General features: G+C 39.8%; 1 protein-coding gene across 1 annotated transcript in view; it reads right to left on the bottom strand.

Moving 5' to 3' along the window:
• The window catches only part of PCLO (piccolo presynaptic cytomatrix protein), a 395,249-nt gene that overhangs the window by 60,363 nt on the left and 308,088 nt on the right, over window positions 1–26,798 (bottom strand). Inside the window, exons 14-19 of the mRNA XM_082013967.1 lie at window positions 22,461–22,511; window positions 21,434–21,564; window positions 19,794–19,820; window positions 16,064–16,157; window positions 10,013–10,084; window positions 470–650 (exon numbers count right to left, since the gene is read on the bottom strand). Coding sequence (XP_081870093.1) covers window positions 470–650; window positions 10,013–10,084; window positions 16,064–16,157; window positions 19,794–19,820; window positions 21,434–21,564; window positions 22,461–22,511 — 556 coding nt within the window. The remainder of the gene's footprint in view (window positions 1–469; window positions 651–10,012; window positions 10,085–16,063; window positions 16,158–19,793; window positions 19,821–21,433; window positions 21,565–22,460; window positions 22,512–26,798) is intronic.

Raw genomic sequence — 26,798 nt, 5'->3', positions numbered from 1 at the left:
CCAATGCAATTGAGATATTCTACAGCCCATTATAATTGACTGGAAATGCATATGCATTATTATAGCATAATTTTTATTCTATCAAATATTAATGTGATATTTCCAGAAGATAAAATGCCATGGAATATTTAAGGAACATGAAAAACAGAAAGATAAATACATACTGAATTTGGCCAAGGCTACCAGAAAAATGAAAAGGGCACAGAATCTATAGTAAATATGCTAAGCACACAGAGCTTATAAACTGCTGTTTTAAGGACACAATTACTTAGTAAGCTGTCTGGCAGTGATCGAGCCAAATTAAGCCTTGTCTCCAATGAACTAATTACAGACATAAATATGTTTTTCAAAAAGGTGTATACAAACTTCATAGCAGTAATTTTATTTTTATATTAGAACTTCCACATAGCACAGGTTTTTCCATCATCTGTGAAAACATTCCATAGCAGGTACACCAAGTCATTCCTACCCTTGGAGGGGTCTGGGAAAATTCCATGACTTCTGCTCTTGATGACAGATGGTTTTGGAGATTGCTGGCTACTCTGTCCAGAATGAGATTTCCCGTGATCAATGTTTTCACTCTGTTCTTTCAAAGCATACCACCGAGGAGTGTTGTCAAGTTGAGAGATGCTGGATAACTCGATCAATACCTATAAAAAAATCAAAGTACAATATTTGGTCTATATCCGATCTATTAACGATTGTGTACAGCAGAAGAGTCTACAGTTGTGTACCAGAAATTGCAAATAAATGTAAGAAGTTAAGGCTATAAGGCTGTGTGCTGGCAGATTCAGGACTCTTTGCCCGTGGTCTGACCTCGTCTGATATAAGACCGCTGTAATCCCAAACCCACATTTGTTAGCATATCAATGGGTCTGAGCTAACGTGTCTTCTCCACAGCACCTCAGTAAGCACTGAGCTTAGACAGAGCTCCATACCAAGCTGGCTAGATAGTTTAAAGGGTAGCTTGTGAGCACTAGTTTTAAAGGCAGACTAAAAAGACATCTAGTCATTCTGCCTCTGTATAGACATACCCTAATAGAAGTATCGGGCAGTGTTATTTTCTCCTTTTTGTCAGTGTTAGTAAAGGGGCACATAATTTGGTATTTGTTTTTCATAAGGTCTTCAATAATATGAGGCTGGTGCTTGTTGATCCTTTTTAAAGATCCATTTATACAGAATTTGTAACAAAAAGAAAAGAATAGGAATGCCTTTGCACTTCGCTAAAATAAGAGAATTTAATAGGCCACTTAGGCCTTGAAACATCACTGGAAAAAAAAAGGGAAGTGCAATGGCAATGTGGAAATGAAACGAGCAATTTGGATAAAAAGCCCCACCATTGTAGCTAAAATCTGCTCTGGGCCACCTGCATTGCCAGCCGGTTTTGTGAAACTTCTTTAAAGAAAAAAGTTTAAAAAAATGGGCATTGACACCAATAACGACCCTTTCTCCATTAATGGTCTTGCAACCGAAAGGGCCAAGAGATGTGAGGTACTAAGGAGTCATCAGAGAGTCTTGAAATACGGAAAGGACAAAAATAGCCTTGCATTGGCTTTAAGGTGAGAGAGTTAAAACTAATGTCAGGGAATTTTTAGAAATGCTAGACAAATAAACTGTGCAATTACCTCAGGGAATGATGTCTTTGTCAGTTTATTGCAAGACTCCAGATAAAAGAAAGCCTCTTCAAGTTTAGAGACGGGAAATACTCATCACAAATTATTTTTTTCTAGAAGGTAAAAAGCCTTTGTTCTTTCATTTTTTTCTTTCAGCTTCATAGGTTGTATTTGACTTGGCTTAGTCTGTCTGGTTAGGTCTATACTTAATCTGAACAGATTAACTATTTACCATGCTCCCTGGTGTGGTTTTTGGTCATGGCTTTGGGAATGACTTGGAGGGCAGCATGGCTGAGGATTGTTCCCAACAGGCAATATAGGCACGGGGCCCTGCTTTTTAGGAGAAGAGTGTTCCATGGATGTGAACCATGATGTGTTACTTGCCATCTAGGGCATGCAAGTGGTGCTGGCCCTATTCAAGCAAGTCCTTAGAGCACAACTTGGATATCCCACATATGACGTTACGGTGCAAGATTCCTCTGGACGTCCTGGTCCTGAAATACACTGGATAGTCTTTTCCATACCTTTTTTTTCCATGAAGAACTGTTTTAATATTTAATTCTGAATAATTTAATAAAGAAAATAGTTCTAGATGTTGAAAATATTTGAAGGCAAAAGTTTAAATCTTCCTGTAGCAGCATCTGCTGGAGCATCCGATTTCTAAATGTAATAAATAACAATGATGTAAATATTGAGTAAAGTCCTGCATTTGGACAAACATGCTGAACTCAGCAAGAATGCTGATACAGTATGCAGGAAATAACTAACCATGTAGCTGCTTTCTATACAATTGTTCAAACAGTGACACTGATTGCTCAGTTTTGTAGTTACACAAAGGGGAACTGGAGCTGAACTGAGCGCCATTTTTGTGAAATTCAAATGCAGAATAAGCAGAGATACTGTGAGTTACTCTGTATATGAGTGATCAATTTTGCTGGGCTTCTGTTTCTCATTATAATCCTCTTTTGTAATAACATTTGTAATTACTTTTTTGACATCATAGTTATTGCCGTTAACTCTGTATTTGTCGTGGTTTAGCCCCAGCCGGCAGCTAAGCACCACGCAGCCGCTCGCTCACTCTCCCTCCCACAGCGGGACGGGGGAGAGAATTAGGAAAAACCTCGTGGGTTGAGATAAACACGGTTTAATAGGACAGAAAGAAAGAAGGGAACAACAATGATAATACCAACAAAGGAATGTATAAGAACAAGTGATGCCCAATACAGAAATTGCTCACCACCCCGTGATCGACAGCCCGTCCCCGAGCAGCGATTTCCGCCCCCCCGGCCAACTCCAGTTTATGTACTGGGCATGACGTCGTATGGTAGGGAATATCTCTTTGGCCAGTCTGGGTCAGCTGTCCCGGCTGTGTCCCCTCCCAGCTCCCCGTGCACCCCCAGCCTGCTCGCTGGCAGGCCAGCACAAGAAGCTGGACTGTCCTTGACGGCTCAGCAACAACCCAAAACATCAGCACATTATCAACAGTTCCTCATCCCAAATCCAAAACACAGTCTCACACTAGCTTCTGTGAGGAAAACCAGCTCTATCCTGGCTGAAACCAGGACAGTATCCACCCCTTATTCCATACCATTTACGTCATGCCCAGGTCCTATACTTTTCAATACATTCCAATTATTCATTATTACTCTTCCTGTCCTTTAATATATACACACAGATATCACTCTCTTAGTCCATGGGCCATCACTTAAAATGTCTATGGAGTTCAGTCAGTCCATGACTCTGGGCTTCATCCATCATAGCAGTCTCTCAGGGCAGGGGAGATGGTATGTGGTGTTGGATTGTCATCTGGCACGGTCCATGTCCATGATCTGCAGGTCGAAGATGTCGATCTCGAGGGATTTGTTGGGCGCAAGCTGCTGAAGCCAGTTCTGGTTTCATCACTGCTGCACGTTGCTTGGTTTCAGTGAAGCTCATTCTTCATCAGTCTGGGTGATTCTTACTATAATACCATTGATATGGTAGATAGCAGCCATAGTAGTAATGTCATTCTGAACAATTAACATAATACAATTCAAATCATTGACTGTTTTCACCCAAAATCAAGTCTCCTTGAGGTACACATCGGACTTCCCCATCCTTCCGCATTACCCACCAAGTGCACCCAGGTCCCTGGGCAAAGGCAATCCCACGAATGGGTTTGCCTTTGCCTGAGGCAGGAGTAACCCAGACTGTCTTCCCCAGCATGTTTCTCACATGCACCACAGGGACTTTATCCCCTTCTACAGTACGTAGAAGTTTTGATTGGGCAGGGCCGGCTCTATTAGTAGATCCCCTAGTGTTGACTAACCAGGTGGCTTTGGCTAAATGTTTATCCCAATTTTTGAATGTCCCATCACCCATTGCTCTCAGTGTAGTCTTTAACAGTCCGTTGTATCGTTCAATTTTTCCGGAAGCTGGTGCATGATAGGGGATATGATACACCCACTCAATGCCGTGCTCTTTGGCCCAGGTGTCTATGAGGTTGTTTCGGAAATGAGTCCCATTGTCTGACTCAATTCTTTCGGGGGTGCCATGTCGCCATAAGACTTGCTTTTCAAGGCCCAGGATAGTGTTCCGGGCGGTGGCATGGGGCACAGGGTATGTTTCCAGCCATCCGGTGGTTGCTTCCACCATGGTAAGCACATAGCGCTTGCCTTGGCGAGTTTGTGGAAGTGTGATATAGTCAATCTGCCAGGCCTCCCCATATTTATATTTCAACCATCGTCCTTCATACCAGAGAGGCTTTAACCGCTTGGCTTGTTTGATCGCAGCACACGTTTCACATTCATGGATAACCTGTGCAATAGCATCCATGGTCAGGTCCACCCCTCGATCCCGAGCCCATCTATATGTTGCATCTCTTCCCTGATGGCCTGAGGTGTCATGGGCCCACCGAGCTATAAATAATTCACCCTTATGTTGCCAGTCCAGATCCACCTGAGCCACTTCAATCTTAGCAGCCTGATCCACCTGATGGTTGTTTTGATGTTCTTCGGTGGCCCGACTCTTGGGTACGTGAGCATCTACGTGACGTACTTTTATGACGAGATTCTCTAGTCGGGCAGCAATATCTTGCCACAATTCAGCAGCCCAGATGGGCTTGCCTCTTCGTTGCCAGTTGCTCTGCTTCCATTGCTGCAGCCACCCCCATAGAGCATTTGCCACCATCCATGAGTCAGTATAAAGATAGAGTACTGGCCATTTTTCTCGTTCAGCAATATCTAAAGCCAGCTGGATGGCTTTCACCTCCGCAAACTGACTTGATTCACCTTGTCCTTCAGCCACTTCTGCAACTCGTCGTATAGGGCTCCATACAGCAGCTTTCCACCTTCGATGTTTGCCTACAATACGACAGGACCCATCAGTAAACAGGGCATATTGCCTTTCGTTCTCTGGCAGTTCATTATATGGTGGAGCCTCTTCAGCACGCGCCACCTCCTCTTCCGGTGATATTCCAAAATCTTTGCCTTCTGGCCAGTCCATGATCACTTCCAAGATTCCCGGGCGATTAAGATTTCCTATTCGAGCCCGCTGTGTAATAAGCGCGACCCACTTACTCCACGTAGCATCAGTCGCATGATGTGTAGAGGGGACCCTCCCTTTGAACATCCAGCCCAGCACCGGCAGTCGGGGTGCCAGGAGGAGCTGTGCTTCAGTACCAACCACTTCTGAGGCAGCTCGAACTCCTTCATATGCCGCCAATATCTCCTTTTCAGTTGGAGTATAGCGGGACTCAGATCCCCTATATCCTCGACTCCAAAACCCTAGAGGTCGACCTCGAGTCTCTCCTGGTGCCTTCTGCCAGAGACTCCAGGTAGGGCCATTCTCCCCGGCTGCCGTGTAGAGCACATTTTTAACATCTTGTCCTGCCCGTACTGGCCCGAGGGCTACGGCATGAACTATCTCCTGTTTGATTTGTTCGAAGGCTTGTCGTTGCTCAGGGCCCCATTTAAAATCGTTCTTCTTCCGGGTCACTTGATAAAGAGGGCTTACAATCAGACTGTAATTTGGAATATGCATTCTCCAGAAACCCACAATGCCCAGAAATGCTTGCGTTTCTTTTTTGCTAGTTGGTGGAGACATAGCTGTTATTTTGTTGATCACATCCGTTGGGATCTGTCGACGTCCATCTTGCCATTTTATTCCTAAAAACTGGATCTCTTGTGCAGGTCCCTTGACTTTACTTTGCTTTATAGCAAAACCAGCTTTCAGAAGGACTTGAATTATTTTCTTCCCTTTCTCGAAAACTTCTTCTGCTGTGTTGCCCCATACGAGGATGTCATCAATGTATTGCAGATGCTCTGGAGCTTCACCCTGTTCCAGTGCAGTTTGTATCAGCCCATGGCAAATGGTAGGGCTGTGTTTCCACCCCTGGGGAAGTCGATTCCAGGTGTATTGGACACCTCTCCAAGTGAAAGCAAACTGTGGCCTGCACTCTGCTGCCAAAGGGATCGAGAAAAACGCGTTAGCAATATCAATGGTGGCGTACCACTTGGCTGCCTTTGACTCCAGTTCATATTGAAGTTCTAGCATGTCCGGCACAGCAGCGCTCAGTGGCGGCGTGACTTCATTCAGGCCACGATAGTCTACTGTCAGTCTCCACTCTGTTGGTGCGATATTGCCGCCGGTGCACTGTTGTGGTAGCGATCGGCACCTGTTGTTCTTTGACCCTGAGCAACCCCACCACAGAAGGGTCCTCTGAGAGACCAGGCAAGGTGGACAGCTGTTTAATTTCTTCCGTCTCCAAGGCAGCTATACCAAAAGCCCACCGGTACCCTTTTGGATCCTTGAAATACCCTCTGCTGAGGTAGTCTATGCCCAGGATGCACGGAGCCTCCGGGCCAGTCACAATGGGGTGCTTCTGCCACTCATTCCCAGTTAGGCTCACTTCGGCCTCCAGCACAGTCAGCTGTTGGGATCCCCCTGTCACTCCAGAAATACAGATGGGTTCTGCCCCTATATGGCTTGATGGCATCAGGGTACATTGTGCACCGGTGTCCACTAAAGCCTTATATCCCTGTGGGTCTGATGTGCCAGGCCATCTAATCCACACAGTCCAATAAACTCGGTTGTCCCTCTCCTCCGCCTGGCTGGAGGCAGGGCCCCTCTAATCCTGCTCATAGTACTCGTTACCCACATCTTGTAAATAGGAATCAGAAGTCCCTTCAAGAGGATCAGAGGTGAGATCAGCTCTTCTATTCTTTCTGGGAAGCTGCCCACTGGAAAGTGGAGCGACGATTTTCCTCGAGGAACCTGAACCCCCTTTTGTAATTGTTTTTCCTTGCAGCTCGCGTACTCGTGCCTCTAGGGTCGAGGTAGGTTTTCCATCCCACCTCCTCATGTCCTCTCCGTAGTCACGCAATTGAAACCACAGGGTGGCTCGTGGTGTGTATCCTCTATATCTTCTCTCTTGAACAGAAGAGCGCTTACTCCTAATGGCTGAGACACTGGTCCGTATGGGTGGAGGGTAGGGCATATCCTCTTTGAATTGCCGGAACTCTCGGGACAGTTTCTCTATAGCAGAGACGCAGGCCCGTAGGGAGGAAGAGAGACTTTCTTCGTATTGCCGGAGTTGGCCAGCCAATTCATCCACCGTTGGTCTCTCTCCGTCCTTCCAGGCCATTACTGCTAATGAGTTGGCATATGATGATGGTGCACTCCGTACAAACTTCCGCCACATAGGTTGCGTGCAATTGACTTCATCTGGATCTTTGGATGATTGTCCATTGTCCAAGTCACCATAAATCACTTCCAGCACCGCTAGCTCCCTCAGGTACTGGATACCTTTCTCCATGGTGGTCCACTTGCCTGGGTGACATAGAACATCTTCCTTGAAGGGATACCTTTCCTTCACACCCGACAGGAGTCGTCTCCAGAGGCTGAGGACTTGTGCACCTTTTCCAATTGCTTTGTCAATGCCCCCTTCCCTAGAAAGGGATCCCAGCTGCTTGGCTTCCCTACCCTCTAATTCCAGGCTACTGGCCCCATTATCCCAGCATCGGAGCAGCCAGGTGACAATGTGCTCACCTGGACGACGGCTGAAATCCTTTCGCATATCTCGCAATTCACTCAGGGATAGAGATCGGGTAGTTACCGTCTCTTTTATAAGTTCTTCCTCTTCCTCCTCTTCAAGTGATGACCTGCTCTCTTCCCTCTTCCGTGCTTGTGATGGCCCTGCTTCAGAGCACTCTGCCTCCTCACTCTCTTCCTCTGGCTCCTTCTTAGCAGGATCTTCCTCCTCCCTTACTAAACGAGCTGACTTCCGCTTCCAAGATTTCTTCTTTTGTACAGGGGCAACTGATACCGGGATGGGCTGGTCCTCTGGTTCAGCTGCAACAGTCTGAGTAGCTACAGTGCCCGCCGTGGGGGTTGGAGTAGTGGCAGTGCCCGCCGTGGGGGTTGGAGTAGTGACAGTGCCTGCTACAGACGTTGGAGTAGTCACAGTGCCTGCCACATTGCCATCAGACCCAGAGAGCCCCTCTCCCCTTTGCACAGTGTTAAATAGGGTTCGGTAGGCATGGGCCAGGCCCCAGCACATGGCAATGATTTGTGTCTCCTTGGAGCTGCCAGGCTGACAGCATACTTCTTCCAGATATTCTGCTAGTTTATCAGGATTCTGCACTTGTTCGGGAGTGAAGCTCCAAAACACCGGAGGTGCCCACCGCCCCAGGCATTTGCCCATGCTGTTCCACACACCCTGCCATTCATAACTATCCAGCCTTGGGGCAGATCTCCGGGTGATATTCTTAAATTGCTTGCCAACCTTAGACAAAACTGAAACCATGTTCCCCAGAAGTAGCAATAGAGGTATTTTAACCAGCCAAGGGTGTTCAAAATACTGAAAAATTATTGTGATGAAGGAGGAAATGTTATGATAGAGGGTATCAAAGGTACCATTCTGCATTTCCTCCATAAAAAACCTTTCAGAGGCAGAAGTATAATTGCTAATCGTCTCCACAAGACTGTAGCCAAAATACAGTAACGGCTTTAGTACAGAGCTCAGATGATACCACATTAAGCTCAAGGTCACTACTCTAAAAACAAAATTCACAGGCGAGACATTACTAATCATTGCAGAGTACAGCAGCCCGCAGAAACCAACACCGATCCTTAACATGTACAGCAAAGACGAGAGCATGATGCAAATCAAACTGATATTGTGACCTGCAACCGTTATTATCTCAAGCCTCGGGCCCCACGTTGGGCGCCAAAAAGGACTGTCGTGGTTTAGCCCCAGCCGGCAGCTAAGCACCACGCAGCCGCTCGCTCACTCTCCCTCCCACAGCGGGACGGGGGAGAGAATTAGGAAAAACCTCGTGGGTTGAGATAAACACGGTTTAATAGGACAGAAAGAAAGAAGGGAACAATAATGATAATACCAACAAAGGAATGTATAAGAACAAGTGATGCCCAATACAGAAATTGCTCACCACCCCGTGATCGACAGCCCGTCCCCGAGCAGCGATTTCCGCCCCCCCGGCCAACTCCAGTTTATGTACTGGGCATGACGTCGTATGGTAGGGAATATCTCTTTGGCCAGTCTGGGTCAGCTGTCCCGGCTGTGTCCCCTCCCAGCTCCCCGTGCACCCCCAGCCTGCTCGCTGGCAGGCCAGCACAAGAAGCTGGACTGTCCTTGACGGCTCAGCAACAACCCAAAACATCAGCACATTATCAACAGTTCCTCATCCCAAATCCAAAACACAGTCTCACACTAGCTTCTGTGAGGAAAACCAGCTCTATCCTGGCTGAAACCAGGACAATTATACACGCATGTTTGTTTATTTGCTTTTAAAAGAGGGAGTATACTTCTTCCCATGATCACTCATCTCATTTATTATTAATTATAGGATTGTGCCTTCAGGCATATTTTGGTAATGACATTACTATTTTGTGGTGTTAAAAATGAGACCTTGATCAGCAAGAGCAAATTACTCACACTTGCAGATACTTGTGCATGTGTTAAATTATGGCTTGATGGAAGAATTTAATCCTTTAATCATTTACAAAGACTGATACCTCCTCATCCTTCCCATGTTATGTTAAAATCAAGGCAGACAGCTTATCGGTCGTAAAAAGAATTCCCCATTCAGTCACTGTGAAGGTTATTAGTATCTCAGGCTGAAAAAAAAAAGAATCTTACTTTTCAGTGAAGTAACATTGTATTGAGTCCTAAATGAACTTGCCCACAGTTTCTTAAGATAAAGGGAAGGCCTCTTTTATGAGTAAATGAAAGAAGTCATGATCATTTGTTATGAAGTCAACAGTAAAACTGTGGTGTAACAAAGGTTTTACTTAACTCATGTATCATACCTTGGAAGCAAACAGTCTCCAAATATCAGCATGCAGTTAATCATCTTTCTAACTAGTCAGGGTTAGCGAGGAGGAAATATGATACTCACTTCACCGAGGAAGTCATTCGAGGAAAATCTATCATAATCCCAGACAGTTACTTCCAGTGTTTTCTTTTTCAGCTGCGATTTAAGTCAGAGGATAATTAACCCCATTGCCATCACAAACTTCAGATCAAGTCTATATGGTGGTTTCTACTCAGTATCTCCTCTTGTACCCTTTGTCATAGTGACAAATAGGCAGCTTTTGTCCTTCCATCAACCTTGATCTCAGAAAAATAATTTGAGGCTATTATTTGTTATCAAGACAAATGGACTTGTGCTTGGCCCTATTTTAGGAATTTCCACAAATTGATTTTGACAGAATGTATGTCCACTACAAGAGCCAAACTGTTTTTAAAGCCCCATTTTTGTATTTCTGCAGCTTTTCTCATCATCAGATCTGAGTTGTCTGAGCTCAGGCATTTGCCTAAAGTGCATTTCAGTGTGAATTTCAAATGTATTATTTAAAACATCTTGTTTACACAATCTCACTTGTGAAGACCAGGATTTAATACCCCCACAATTCAGTGTAGTCAACAGGACTCTGCAAGTGATTCAGACATGCAGGAAAAGTTGTACAGTTAGGTTTTAGTCACAGCCATCAAACCCCAATATGTGCCGAACTTGTCAAGCATGAGATAGCTGTGTCAAGCACTCTTCCTACAGGCTACAGTAAGAAACAAGTAAATCTTTTTATATGACAAGATAGTGCAAGACAGAGAAGCTGTTGACCAAAGCAGTTGACCTTACTGGAAAGATTGACCGGACTGTCATTCCAGGGGTCTGTGGGAACAGCTGGGGGCAGGTTTGATTACCGGTGGTGTATTCTGGGGCAAAAGGCTAGCAGATGGCTGGAGAGACAGTAACAAATTCATGTGGCTTGAAAGACAGAGGGACAAAATTCTGGGGGTATGGGATGTCTGTGTAGTCAGGATGGGAAGCTGTAAGTGAAGAATTTGTTGGACACTTCCGAGCATTACTAAGGAAAACAGGACTCAGTTCACATACTTGAATAAAAGAGTTCTGATTTCAGAACCAGAAATCTTACGTGATAATTGAGGTCATCAACCTAACAGAATCAATGTGTCACTCACTGCTCTGACTACTAATTGGCTGCTTGGGACAAAGGGACAACAAAGGATCAAGTCACTGGGCAAAATCATAAACTATACCATTTACTGTACTTATTATATATACTTTCAAGAAAAGCACTGTTTGCTGTTTACCTCCATTGCCCCTTGGTTTAATGCAACACAGATTCAGACAGTTCTTAATAACTTTAAATTGCCTTTAAATGATAATGTCATCTCATTATTATGTATTTGGAATATCTTTTGCTCCCATCTAACTTTAGAAAAATGAGCAACTATGCAGAGCCAGTGTCTTTGAAAATCAAGTTTAAATCAGCATATCCTGGAAAACCCACACAAAGGGGAACTGTACTATTCTTAGCATCAACAATGTACTCTCTAGGCAGGCAACAATATGACATGAAAGCTAAGAATAAAAAAAAGAAATGGAGAGCAATTCTTTAATCTTTCTTTCTTTTATTCCTACACAATTAGGCAACATTCTCCTTAAACATTCTTTTTAAAATTATGTGGTAAAAATTAAGGAAAAAGTTGAAGAAAAAGATTCTCTTTTGAACATCCCTTACAGAACATTTGTAAAGCTGATTTCCTTGACCGAATAAAATTCCTTTTCTTTGCTGTTCCAAGACTGTATTGAAAATGCAACATGAAAAATAACCTGGAAAAATGAGTTGAGCAGCCACTGGCCCATGCTACTTTTAGCTTCCTGGATGATATAATTTCCTGCTACATGCTGTATTAAATTTATGTATTTTACCTTTTAAAAAGGAGGAATAGCATAAATACTTTTCAGCAATGTATTGTCTCAATTGTTGCTATTTTGGGAGGACATGTTGTCTTCTTGTTTCAAGTGATGACTGTGCAAAGGCAGAGAGAAGAATATAAAGATCCAGGAAAGGAAAGAAACCCCAAAGATTTGAAGGATTTTTGGTGGAAAGGGTAAAATAGAGAAAATTTTCAAGTAACTGCAACCCTACTTTGCTAGCTTCTTTGCATTAGTATGATAATAAAACTGCTGAAAACTTGCAGTACTCTACATTTCTTTGAGATATCTATTATAAGCCTCTTATTTTAATAAAGCTTTTATAAGATATTATGACAATGAAAAACCATCAAAAAAGCTTTATTAGGCAGAGTGCATGAAACGAGTTTCAAAGAGGAGCAAAATTTCCTTTTCTGAAGATATATTTATGTACCACTGTTGAAGGCAAAGAACACTCAATTGTGATTTTAAAAGCAGCCATCACACCACCACAGCAAAGTAAGGTTCTCCCTAACATCACCCAGTTTTAGGTCATGAAGCCAGAAGTTTGGATCCCCATCAGTAATTCAACTGACAGCAATACTGAAATGGGTTGCAGAAATCCCACTGTCAGATGGATATCAAGTGGCCAATGTAGCAACAGGAAAATGAGAAAGTGTCCCTAAAAGAAGGAAAGCAGTTTACACATCTTGTGAACCTTATTAGAGTTCAAAGCATATTATGAAAAAAGCGTTACTAGACCGCAACTAATTTCAGGCTTTACCTTGTGGAAAAATGAAAAATAATAATAATTAAAAAAAACCCCAACCCACCAAAAAACAACTCAGCCTAAAAACATGCTACTACATGTGAACTCCAGTTAGCTTTAGGCTGCATCATTTAAAGAAAATGAAGGAATATGCAGAAACAACTAAAGTGAATAATATTTTATCTTACGGAAGAGATAATCAATACCACAAAAACGTCTGTTTCTTGTTTTAAATGTCTGGAGAGCACTGGGTGTTATTATGGATAATGCAGGTCTGTATAACTAAATATGCATTACTTGAAATATTTAATACATATTCCTTGAAAATCTCATACAACTCATGACTAGAGGAAAAAAATAATTTTAATGCAGTTTGTTTTTCTCCTATGCTGAAAGTAAATTCCTATAGTTACTTCAGAAATAATACAAAAAATTGCAGTCTCAGTTAGGATATTTGATGAGTAGAAATGAAGATGTTGTATTAGATCATGGATTGTACTTATTTACTTTTACATCAATATTTAGCATTTTATTGTATTCTTCTCTATATTGCTGTACTTCAGTACATGGGAGGACAGAAAGACTTTTTCTAGCTCACTTAGAAACTTTCTTTCTCTTGTCCAAGATACTAGGTTAGATTTAGGTACTTCTGGAAATGACATTTAGTTTTGGAAATGAAACATAGACTCCTACATCACTCAAGGATTTTGAAAATATTACTGTTTCTAAATATAATGCCTTCAATCTAAGGACATAAGCTATAGCAAGAGCTATTTACTTTAATGAATTATATCCATCATTTAAGGAAATACTTTCATCTGCCTTCAGACAAGTAAGAAATTGAGGCAAACAAAGCCACACCTTATATTGTGGTCATACATTATACCAATAGCCTGACCAGCAACAGAACTTACATCTTTCACCATCTTCTCCTTAAATCATTCTAAAGCTTTCTTTCATGTTCTGAGTAGGTATTTGACTTGAGTTAGCAATTATTATATAATATTTGTAATGCGTGTGCTTGGCTTTCCTCTCAAACTGTAATTATCTCCACTTTATTACTTAACAAAAACCTGAAAATACTAAATATTCATAGTTTAATTTATTTTTTCTTCCACTGTCAAAGTAGCATTGGCTACGTGATAAAACTAATTATTTCGACCTTGAAAAAGTCTGTTTCGTTTCAAAGAGTGATCTATTTCCCATAATTATTTTCACTTTAATTTCAGCTAGGTTATGAAAGAGAAAAGGAAAATGAAAAATTGTACAACCAGCTGAAGTCTAGACAGTGACGTTCAAAGGACTATATTAGGAAATATTTAATAATAATTATTTGCTATCAGCAAGCAACCCATGCTTTGATGGAGGGAAAGAAAATGTTTCTTTGAAGAAATAATATTTCTAAAGATTCATGAATTTATGCTAGGGTATGACTGCTAACTCTATATAACTTAGTGTACGATGCAGTTTTGCTTGTTTGGTGATCAGGATGCTCATTCTCAGTATGCCACAATTATTGTCTTGTACTTCTCTTCATATTCCTAACTATTTTGAAATATCCATTCGTGAGGGTTATGAGTGCAAACAATATACTATTGTATGGTGATAGTTCTTCAAACTGTAGAGGGTACTTATCATCAGCATGGAATTATTTGGTGATTTAGAAATGTGCTTTACTGTATATTCTCTAAGTCAGGGCACTGAATTTCATAGGAAAAGAATCACTCACACCAGTATCTTACCACTAGACACAAGCCATGGAAAGGTGTGGAAACACTATTCCCTGCACATACCTCTATGTGACAAGAGGACAAAATATACAATACACGTGGCGCTCAGATGGAGCTTACACACTTATAATTCTAAGCACTGCATAACAGTCTCAGAGGAAGAGAAAGGAGATTTGTAAATAGAAAGCAAAGGTTCAAAAAATTGAATATGTGACCTAAAGGCAAATTTCATCAAATAATGGTCAAAAAACTGACATCAAAGATATTAGATTTTCTGATACAAAAATCTCTGTCCAAGAAATCCTATACTAAGATCATTATTCAATTTAAAATCACCAAACGGCCGCTGAAGGTCCAACACCCAAGCACTCTTAATTACAGCTCTGTGAAATGTCACAGCAGAACCTGCAAGCAAATTAAGTAAACTGAAGAGCCTTTCTTAAATGGAAAGCTCGGTTTGGAAATATTGCTAAGACTTACCAAACCTTTTCACAAAACTCAGAAGACCCAGGTTTTATTTTGCAGCTAGACAAACATCACAGTTGTTTTTCTCTAAAGCTTGCACTGTCAATGAGCTACCATTTATGCAAGCATACACGAAACAGTGTGTAAAACCCAGTGAACCACAACCACTACCTGCAACAGGGTATCCCTGAAGTAAATCTGGGCTACTGCCTGTTAAATTCAGATATGCAGATTGGATGAGCAGCCATGTAAGTTCCTCTGTGGGAAGGGTTTTGCTCCATGCAAAAATGTTTATGTTCCTTTCAATGAACAAGAAGAATGAATAACCAAATTTTAAGTTAAGAAGATACTTGTTGGTGCTGTGTTGGGTAAGTATATTAAAATCCTTGGGAAACATATTCTCTAAAGAGTTTGATTATTCTGGGCATTTTAAGAAATGAAAGATTAGGTGGCCTTGAAAAATGAAGTTGAAAGTATCAAGAACAAAACACTGAGGCAAAAGGACTGTGTACAGATCCATTATTCTATAAAATATACTTCCTAACTGAAACAAATGACCTGATCATAATTTTGCTGATTATGACTTTTTCAAACGGTAAAATGTCCCTTTAAAAGGGGAGATGGAGAACAAGAGGACTCAGTTGCTACATTGACCTCAGTTAACCCTATAGGTCAATTAGAGTTAGGAAGCCACCAAGAATCAGAGGTGAGTTCCACAGACCTCCTTCCCAGGTGTGACTTAAATCTTTCTATAATAAGGAAATTAAGGATCGTCTAAATTTTTTTCAGAAGATTCATGTTTCAAGCCCATTGCTGTACATTGCTGTTAAATCTAAAAATATATCTTTACATTTTATAAATATTTTTGAATAAGAAAATGGTAGGACCTGTGTTTTGTCTGAGCTTGCAGGGCTTTTGGAATGAAGAGTGACAGTGATTTCTGCATCTACTTCAGAAACTTATGTCTCAATTTATTCCCTTCCACTATCATTTTTTAAATTGCCACATCTGTACTTATGACATGATTATGAGTGTAATCCCCACAAATTACCATTTTTATGAGTAGAAGGGACAAGAAAAGAATATTGATATAGTAAGCTCTATCAGAGGCAAGGAAATAGTTCCAAATTTCCCCTAAATTTGGCAAGATTTTACAGGGGTTCACAGAATTGCCAGTAGCACTGCTCCGATCACAGCAAGCACTGCAGACAATACAAATAAAAAAGCAGCAAATTGCACTGAACGGTACTACCAGCCACGCACCTGCTCCATGGAGATATTTTTATAAATGACCGTCTGATTCCACTCAGGATTCAAGCTCTTCTGTACGTATTTAGTTCTCCGCTTGTATTCAGCACTGAATTTGAACAAAGGAAGGAAACATTACATTAGCAATCTTTTGTTTCTTTCCGTTCTAATGCAAAAAAAATACCCACAAACCAAAACCCAGAAAAAGAACAGAACTGCATCCCTCATTTCTGCAACAGCTCAGGGTTACAAGAGGACAATGACAGCCTTTAGGTTTTTTTCATTAGTATACTTTCCTGACATGGTCTTTTAAAACATCTTTTTCTGACTCTTCAGCAGGCTGGCTCTGCCTTCAACCGCTTCAATACAAAGCATCAGTCAGCACATGTACATATGCTTTGTTCTCTCATTGTAGGTGTTGGGCTCTGATTATAAATTGAAGTGATAATGCATTGATATATTTTCCAAGACCATCCTCCTATTAACACTTTAAAGTAGTATGAATCCATTATATTTATAGGTTACAGTCTCTAATTACATGAGTCCCATCTCACAAGAACATTTAATGAATGCCCTGGGCTAACTAATATCCTGTTAATGATAGAAACACTAATTTCTTATTGATCCTGTTCTCTGACTATACCTCCAGCTGCACTGGAAACAAACATAAAAGCTCATGATTGTTTTTATCAATAGCCAAGAATAAAAAGTTTGGCTGCATAATCTGTTTTTAAAAAGAATCGGTAGCGCTTTCTGTTGTACTTTGCATTTCCTGAGTATGGAGACAGCAATACACTAATCTTTATCAGAGTACGGGTTCATCTATCTCTGTGAGCTTTGATGTGAGATTTGCTTCCATTCCAATTTTAATTTAATATAAATTTTACTGGACAACTCAAAAGAGCTGGGTAGAAGAATATGAGAATCTTTTAATACTTTCAAAACCCAACAAGATATAAGGTAAAGACCCTCTTCTTGCCACTCTGCAAGGTAACTGCTCTGTCTGCTGTTCAAACCTCGCATACATTAAAGCACTTACATGCTATATATAAAATAAATGTGTCCAGGACTGTTCTCCAGCATTGAGACCAAGGCACAGAATGACCTCAATCTGCCCTGTTAAACTCTTATGGTTCCTTCACATTAATTTTTGGTAGTGTGCAGTTCTCCTGATTCTCACTTCTGACTTCTGACTGAACTGTGTTTTGGCTCACGCTGTGGCATGGTCTCAGAGTTAATGAACTAGATTCCTTTCATATGAGATTAACTCAGAAGATGCACTCCAGGAACTCTCTTGATCAGCTAGTCACTAATGGTGTACCATGCATGGTACCAGATTGGAGCAGGTCTGAATTAACGTTATGTGAACGATGTATGTGTTTCATTGACACTTATATGTCAATGTTGGATCTTCAGCACCAGCAGTTTCACTCTACAAAATCAATTCTGTTGTGCAGTGCTTGCCTCTAATTATTCTGGAGCATGTAGTGGCCTTATTCTCCAAAAAGGGGTGGCCATATCCAAGCTGCTTACTGGACTGTTCTCTTTCAATGGAAGTGACTTGCAGCTATTTTTGCTCCCACTTTTTGCTCATTGTCATTCTGTGCAGTTCCATTTATTTTCTTGCAAAACACACTACCCACGGTCTTCCACTTTATCAAAAACTGTGAAGGGCACTGGGACCTGTGAAACAAAGAATCTGTCCACCTCTGCTTATGAGAAGAAAGTAGCAACTCTCCACAATGCAATCAGTTCTGTCAGCCACGGCATACAACGGTATATTTTGGAAAAAAAGGTTTCTTGTTTCTTGTACGTCGGTAAGAAAAAGATGAATTAAAATTTAGGGTGATCAAGAGAATATGAAAAAGAAACTCATTTGCATACCTTGCAAGGAAAGTTGAGATACAAAATCTGAATCCTTTTGGAAACTAGATTTTGATGGCAAATCCTATTCAGTAACGCATTTAAATTTTTTAAGCACCTCAGTAGCCGCCTTTTCCCACTCTCTGATCTGAGAAAAGCATCCCCAACATTCAAAGTATTAATGAGATTTGACTGACCTATAATGAGACCTGGGACACAGGCAAGTGACAGCTTGACTGGCAGCATCTCTCTCTCTGGGCTCACAGTCTCGAGTGAATACCTATTCTGATCATCTATTAATGAAATACTAACTTATCCAAACTCCTCCTACACCCAGAGTAACCCACTTAGTTCTTACATTAACTGAGCCAGGACAGTATTATACAGACTGGGTTTCACTAAACGTCTTATGATCTATTGGTTTTAATGAACTGATATGCTTTCATCTTTTTGAAGAAAGTAGAAAAGGACCCTTGTGCACTCAACGAAGAAAATGACACCAAGACATTTCCTTTCCTGGATTTCCTTTTGCAACATTACAACTTCATCACATTTTCAAAGTTTCTGATTCCTTTCATAAATACATGAGAAGGTGATTCATGTACTGTTGAGTTTCAGAGCTGACAGTGACAAAAGGTAAAGGTGTTGTTAATATGGAGTATTTCCAGTGAAGTCCATAGAGTATCTGGACCTAAACTGGCAAGCGTGGCATTAGCCCACATTCATGTAACCTACGGTCTGGATCTGTTGCAGAGGGAAGCAGGAGACCTTGACCACTTCTAAGGAGGTGCAGACCCAGGCTAAGGTGGATGACAGCTGAAGGTTTCTAGACCTCTGAAGGGAAGAATCTGGCAAATACATTAATTTCATACCACCAATGCACCTTCCCCCCAGCAACTGTGATTAACAGATGGCGATGCTTTAATAAAACACATTCATTAAACCAGTCTATACATAGTATGAAATAGTTTTCACTTGAAATTCATAGAGTATGCTGTGTGAAAAGATACAAACTGCATTACTCTTTTATTTGTTCCCTATGCTTCCCTAATTATAGTTTATTAATACATAATACAGCTTAAAGTACAATGAAAAAACTGTAATAGAAAAACTGTATATGAAATGTGGCATTTAAACACATTCATTAAATAATTTTAGTAATGAAGAAACAGGGTGATGATAGAGAAGATCTATTAATTAAAATTAATCTGTTGACTTGTTTGGTCAGGTTTCTACTTTTAAACAAATTTAGAATTAGGGCTGAATTACAATTATTGTGTACTTAGCCTGGGCTGATATTAGCATACCTTAAGATGGAGTTTCGCCTTATGTTTCCAGCTCCAGGACAAAGAAAGCACTAGCATTTTCAATAACTAAAAGTTCAGCTTTAATTACCACAAATAGCCATTTCTGTGGTCAAGCAGCTTTAAAGTCAGTTGGGCAATTATCTAGAATTATGACTGGCTTTAATATCTGTACACTGTGCAAGGTGTAGAGAGAAAAATACTCCAGTTCATTTCCAACCAGTGCCTATTTCTTTTGGCAGTAACACCATTCAAAATCTTGATACAAGTTCCAGTTAATAATTTTGCAACTTTCAGTGAGTAAGAATGTATTTTTATGTATCTCTCAACTAAATACTTCCAGACTTCAAAAGAAATTTTGTTTGTCATCAGAGTTTGGCCATAGAATATTACTGCATCAAGGAGCATTACTTAATTGTTTCCAGTTCCTTCTGACCTGGAAATTGGATTCATTAGAGAACGAACAGCAAAACCATGCTGCAATCACGTGCTGTGAAAACTCAAGAGAAATCTATAGTTCAATGCACAGGCTTATCATATCATGCATGCATACAAAAATGAAAGATCGTATACTCTACCTTGCATTTTGGACAACCATGACTTGTCTGCATACCCAGCATTTAGAGAGTTAGGAACACAGAGGAAGGAGTGTGCGAGAAAATGAGAACAGAGATGAAAGAAAACGTGTGACTAATGGGTAGTTTCTAGTATCAGAATCAAAGGAAATAGAGGCATTAGGAAGAATAAGAAGTCTAACATGGGCTGAACTACAGATAAAAGCTATTCAGTAGCAATTCAAGTTTCTGCTTTCAGAAAAAAGTTTGGCATTTTGAGAAGCTCTTAGTTTTCATTATTCCCTAAAGCCCTACATTACATGCAGAACTGTAACATTGCCATGTTTTAAAATAATGAAACCAAACAAAATTAAAATCCAAATTCTTCATAACTTGGCAGCAAGTTTAAATCTATATTTGGATCTGGCTTAGACCTCTGCAGGGTGAACGTGTCTCTATTTCAAAGTATTATTTTTACATCATGAATGTACCTGCAAAATTGCCAGTAAGGTTGAATTGACAAGTATTTTACAAGACTCGTAGGTGTGTTAAAAAAACCCTCAAGATTTAGGAACTGTTCCCATTATATTCAGTAATAGTTTTGGGCTCAGTGCCACTGAACAATATTGAATGTTGTATAGCTGGGAGTAGCAAGCTACAAAAGAATACACATGCCTTTAGCTGTACCATTCATGTGCTTTTAGCTGTGCTTGCCCATATGCCAAGTGCTGCATTGTGACCTGAGCATCCACTTTCCTGTTATTTTGAATAGAACAAAAATAGATATTTCTAGTTGCATGGTCCTAGCCTAAGAGTCTTCTAGGACGAGTATGATTACACAAGAAGAGAAGTTTGCAGAAACCTTGTGCAATCTAAGGTCCGATCCGTCAGCTTAGCTTTAGATATTGCCACTGAAGTCAGCGGGATTATTATAACCATGTATGCTTATGTATACCTATGACATTCTGCAACTTTAGGGCACAAAAAACAATTATAATAATGCTGATACAGAAACATATATTTGAAAAGAAACACTAGTGAGCTATTTGTAATTACAGAGTCTAAAAAAGCAATGGTCTGTGAAAAAGTGATTAGTGATCTTTATAGTCGTTAGATACAAAATTACCAGAATTTCTAGAACCACATCTTAAAAAAAAATCATAAAAAATCACATGGAATGAATGTTTTCTGTCTAGTATTTTGCACCTTTGATATTATACTGCAACCTTAATTTTATCTTAGATAGTGTAAATCTGCATATTTAAATCCGTCACGATTTCAGAATGCCTTGAGCTGAAGCAACAATTCCGTTTTAACCTTAAAATGTAGCTTTCTGTATTACAGAAGGTATTACATATATTTAGTACATTTCAGTAAAATTTGTTGTTCTTCTAATACATATTTTCCCATGTATTAGAATTTTTAAAAGGAATAATGAAAAAAAAAATTAAATCTACAGGAATGATCATGAAGTCCCTGAAGTCATTAGCAAAGTATGCACATTATCCTGGGAATAGGATCTGGCTCTCTAATTAAAAATCCACCATTTTTCCTGATGTTGTACCTGGATTTTCTATAGCAATAAGCCTCAGTTCTGTTTATTAGTGACAAGTAACAAACCCAAATTAAAAGAAAGTTCAGGTTAAAATTTCTCCTACACTTACCCTCTCCCTGGAAGAAGATAAACTTTAACAAAGGGGTCAGAATAGCCATTGTTGTCTCTGGGAGCAAGGTTTCTTGCCTGAAGGATGTGAATGATAAGGTTGCCAAGGTGTTTGTCATAGTTGATTTGAAGCTAGAGAATGCATTGAAACACAGTAAGATTATTTGTTATTTTTACTTGCTAAATGATTCAATACCTCTTCAAAACCCTTTGAATAAAGTGAGTTTTAGACCTTTACCTTGGCTGGAAATAAACACATTTTAGAAGTTTCTATCTCTCTCCTGACTAGAATGAGAAGCTAGATGGTTATGTTGTATCTTGAAACAAATTTTGCTTTCAAAGTCTGTCAGTACTGGTTAAAAAAAAATCTTTTCCAGTTAGGAAAAAGCAGATGAAATTTGAACTCTTGATATAATTCTGAGCAATAGCCAGCTTGTTGAGTAAGAATTACACAAATTCTGACTACCTGGAGCCCAAGCCTGGGAAGGATGCTATAATACTATGGAAAGACCCTTAGTACTAGTATAGTGGAGAGGAATGAAATAAGGAAACAACAGACAGAAATCTATAGGGAATTAGGCTTCATTCAACTGCTTCTCCCAGTTCCACTGTTTTAAAAAAAACTAGAGTAAAGTCAGTTTGCATAAGAAAGAACCACAAACTTGGCATTGCATGGAAATGAATCCACTGCACTATGAGAAAGCCACAGCAGTCTTTGCTTAAATGTAGAGAGTCTGGGAATTTCTGAAGTAATCCACAGTAAGTGCCCAAGATTAAAGATTAGAATGAATTTCACTACATCTTTAGCCCCTTCAGGAACAGTAACATTTTTTGTTCTTCTGTTTGTATTTCACATGCCAACATTAAAGACAGAGGAGAAAATCTAACACTGACTTACATTAGTGACATTTCAAGGGGTTGGAGTTGAATACAAAATCAGTTAACAGAGATTGTTTTCTGCAAACTGATTCATCAGAAAAATGCAGCCAGTAGCAACAACAATTTACACAACAAAATTACATGTTTACCTGAATGTCTCCAGTGATTGGATGGGAAGCAGACTTCGTAGTTTCAGTGGGCTGCTAGATTAAAATACATAAATAAATAAATAGGCACACACTCACAAATATACACATATAAATATTGGAAATAATAGATTTTCAAAGTTAACTTTATTAACAGGTGGTGTTTATACTGCAGTATTGCCACATACTTTTAAAAAACATTTAATTGTCTCCAATTTCTACACTCAAAACTAATATTTATGGTATTTCAACAGCTCTTAAAGTTCATCCAGGCATTTTGATCAGCCTTCATGCAAGTACAGAATCAGACAATTTGAACACCAAAGTCTTTACAAGGCTGAGCAGACTGATCACGGACTGATCACGGGGAGAAAAAGACATAGAGCATTAACCCTGTCTAAGAAAAGTGAATGTTGGAAAGAGTAACCAAATACCATGTCAAGCACAACACAGCCATATTTCTATCTGAGAGGCAAAGGTTACACTAGTTTAAATTGAGTTTAAGTGAAAGTGGCTAGAAAGAGTGGAAAGAATGTTGCTAAAACTGAGTGATGTGTGTAAGTGGATTTCGTAACAGCAAGCCATCTTATATAATATTTTTTGCTTTATTCTGTTTTCTGATAATCAATTCAGCTACACCACATCATCTTCAAATTCTTCCACACACTTTCCATGATGTGAAATTTAATTTTCTGTCCTCCCCTTTACAATGCTGTATAATCTTGCCTGTTCCTCTCTGATGTCTGTCCCTGAGCTTCTCTAGGTTGATGTCAAAAGCAATAAAATCCTTGGTGTCTTTTTTTCCCCCTTTTCTTCCCTCCTGTTTGTTAGTAGTTGAAGAATAATAACATAACTTGCTTCAAATCTTGGACTCTCAAAAAATGCTCTTCTGTTAAACAGTGATGCACTTGGGCCACCCTGGACTTACCTCTAATCTACATCTTGCCATCAGTCAAGCAAGAAAGCTCTCTCTGGTTCAGTAGCCAGATTTGAATATTTTTGCATTCTCTCCACATCTGTTTCCTTGGTTGATAAAGCAGAAAACAAAGGATGCAAACAAGGACAAACTTACTGTTCTCTAAAGATTGATCTGGAAGTCATCTTTTCCTATTTTTCCAGACATGACCAGCAGCCTGACATATTATTCTGGGTAATTAGGATTTCCTTCCCTTTCTGAGAACAGTAAAACTCATCTGCCTCTTTTGTGCTTCCCTACCCTCCAAAAAAACCCTTAGAGTTTTTCTCAGGATGTTGGATATGAATTGTTTTATATTAGGCCAATGCAGAGCGTATGTCTACTGGACCAGGGCATGAAGTTAAGGTGATGCACTACCCTTTTCAGGTTTGCAATGAAGAAACATCCCCTCAATCACTCAGATTTCCAGACCAGAACTAATCATAAAAAACTAACCCAGCCAAACACTAGTGCAACAGAAAACAAGGGATAAAACCAGCCCAAACTTGTCTGTTATGTATTTATATTCACTGTATTGTGTTGCCTTATTTTTGTTTCTTTTATATGCTTTACCTTGCCTTCTAGATGTGTTTCTTCATGAGCACAAACTTTTTCAGAAAAAAAAATCTTGATTTTTCAGGAAATGTTGTGCCTCTCAAAAAACAATTCTTGTGGAAATTTTTTTAAATCAGCTTTTCTTGGTAGCTTACAAAGCTTTTAAAGAAGTATAATCCCTGTAAGAGCTAAAATAGGTCATCAATAGATTATAAAATGTTCTGAACCTTAAGTGTATTTTAGATTGATAACAAGCTACTCCTAAAGCTTGTTTGGTCCTTGAAAGAATAGTTAAAGAGAGAATTTCACTCCTCTTGCCAAAGACATAGAACTACCTGGGTATCATGCAAACTTTCAAAGTAGCACTTAATGGATTACTTTCCTCATATTTTACCTCTACAAATGGATTTTATTATACTTCAATATTTCTGACCTCAGTTGGTACTAGCACTGACAATTCTGACAATGCTACAAAATAGCATGGAGTTAGCTGTGCTGCAGCTACAAAATCACTGCCGGATAGTCTACATGCTCTAATTTTTCAGATATTTGAATAGCAAAAACAATGAGTTTTTTTCACTACAAATATCATGTAATACAGAATGTATTAGTATGAATACTGTAGAAGGAGTTTCTGAGAAAAGGGAATGGGCGTGCTGAATTTGTGTGGCGACTTCAAAAAATGGTTAAAGTGGAGTTCCCTTTAGCCTTGCAGTTACTTTGTTTTCACCTACTTGTCTGTAAAAATAAATATGCATTTTTACGTTCCGATATCGTTGTTAAATCTCTATACTCATTTACAAGGCTAAGATTCAGCATATTAAATATTTTGGTTTCTCTCTGTTGTCAGCTGATTTTAAAATGACCATGAAGAACTACCCAAATTTTTCAAAGAAACATAAATAATTTAAACTGAAAGAGACCTCTCAAGGTCATCTGATCCAACCCCCAGCTCAGAGCTAGGCCAGCTTTGAAGTTGAATACGGACTGAAAGACAGAGGTGCAAATACGTATCTTTCTTTACCAGGGCCTCAGTGAGGATTAATATGAAAAGAAGGAAAAGCATTTCATTGCTGATTTCTCTAGGAGCTAAAGGATCTGAGGGTTTAGAAAAATAACCCATTCTTCAAGATACAAAGACAATTAAATGTTTCTATAGGGCATTTATATCCTGGATGTAATCTGCACCATAGAATGACCATGAATTTACATTACAAAAGAAACAGGTCTGCACAGGATATAGTCAGCTCAAGGCTCCCAAAGGTTAAATCTCTCCTGTGATGGCTAATCTAATTTTGTTCTCATTTCTTTGGTACTCCCCACAGACACTCACACACCCCGTGTAAAAGCCAGCTCTTTGTAATATCACACCTGCTGGAAAAGGTTGCCATTACCATGTTGTGAAACTTTTTAATGCCAGGCTTTCATGCTATGCACTATCACGCCGCAGTAATGAGAGAAAGCGTTAAATACGAGGGAATCAGCACTGCAGAGTATCAAAGAGACTCCTACAGCATTTCTAGAGTGTATATTCTATACAAAAAACTTAAAAAAAACTTTACTTGCTAAAATTAAGAACAGTCACAAAAACAGGATCTAGGCAGTCTGCGTATTTAGTCTGTCATGATATTTTGGCAAGGCTGCAGCCTGCCTAGAAATGCTCTCAGTCCAAGGCAAAGAGCCGCTCCAGAAAGGATGAGTAGTAGTTTTCTCTTCTAAGAGAGCTCAACACCATTAGAAACTTGGCTTGCAGTCAATGAACAGAAACTATACAAGTCAACAACAGCGACTGTTGTTTTGAAAGAAATGCCTCTTAATGTAATTTTCAGAACTAAGCAAAGAATGTTTTAATATTTACCTGATTAGTTCTGACTTTTGCATCCCCTACACAAAGGTATATGGTTTTAATAATGTTTTGTTTCATCTCTATAAACTTCCAGCTGAATTTTCGTAAAAGATTACTAAACCCTCTGTGAAGCAGGAAATGAAATGTATACATCTAACGTCAGGTGACCGGATACAGTGCCAAAGCTGGGAACCGGGTCTTCTTAAGTGGACAGAGCTCTCTCTCCAGGATATGCTGCACATCAAGTATTTATGGATCTCCATATGCTCTGCAGCGAATTGGGAGTGTGATTCCTCTAATCAAATGAAAAAAGGTTTCGGTGTCGATAGTGACATCTGCACTAAGAGCCCTGCATGCACTTCAGTGGCGGGTTTCATCCAGCCTCATGAGTTGCGCTTCAGAAGTGCGTTATTCTCACTGGTAAACGCGAAGCACATGGCAAACTAGTTCATATACAGATGCTTACAGTATCCAGAGTAAAGTGTAATGAAACCAACTATTAACCTGATGATTAGGTAATTCTGCCAGATGCCTGAAGTTAGATGGGGTAAATCTTGATGTATGGATTGAACTTGTGCATCATAGACCTGAATTGATTCATAAAAAGTGTGTGGAAATTGTGGCAAGACAAAATTACTATCCAAAAATACTGATCAATAAATATATTTGCTTTTTTTCCCAAATTGCTGGATGAAAGAGATTTTTGTGTTTTCTCTTCACTTTAAAGTTACTTAAGAGTATCGAAGAGCTGTCTGAAATGAGCGGGCAACATTTGCTGGTTTTTGTTCATACAGTACCTAACACATTTGTAGTTCAGATCACAGTCATAACTTCAACAGCACAAAAATACAAACATAACAATAGTGCAGTAGGAACCTGACAGTCCCAAGAAGAAATAAAGATATAGAGAAGTAAATATCTAGAAAGCACATTGTTTCCCAATGTGAAGCTTTGCTTCCAGTAGTGAGACAGTGAGAAACTGAGT

The sequence above is a fragment of the Phaethon aethereus genome, assembly GCF_964289735.1.
Source record: "Phaethon aethereus genome assembly, chromosome: 1".
Taxonomy (NCBI): domain Eukaryota; kingdom Metazoa; phylum Chordata; class Aves; order Phaethontiformes; family Phaethontidae; genus Phaethon; species Phaethon aethereus.
This window is presented reverse-complemented; position numbering and strand designations above follow the sequence as displayed.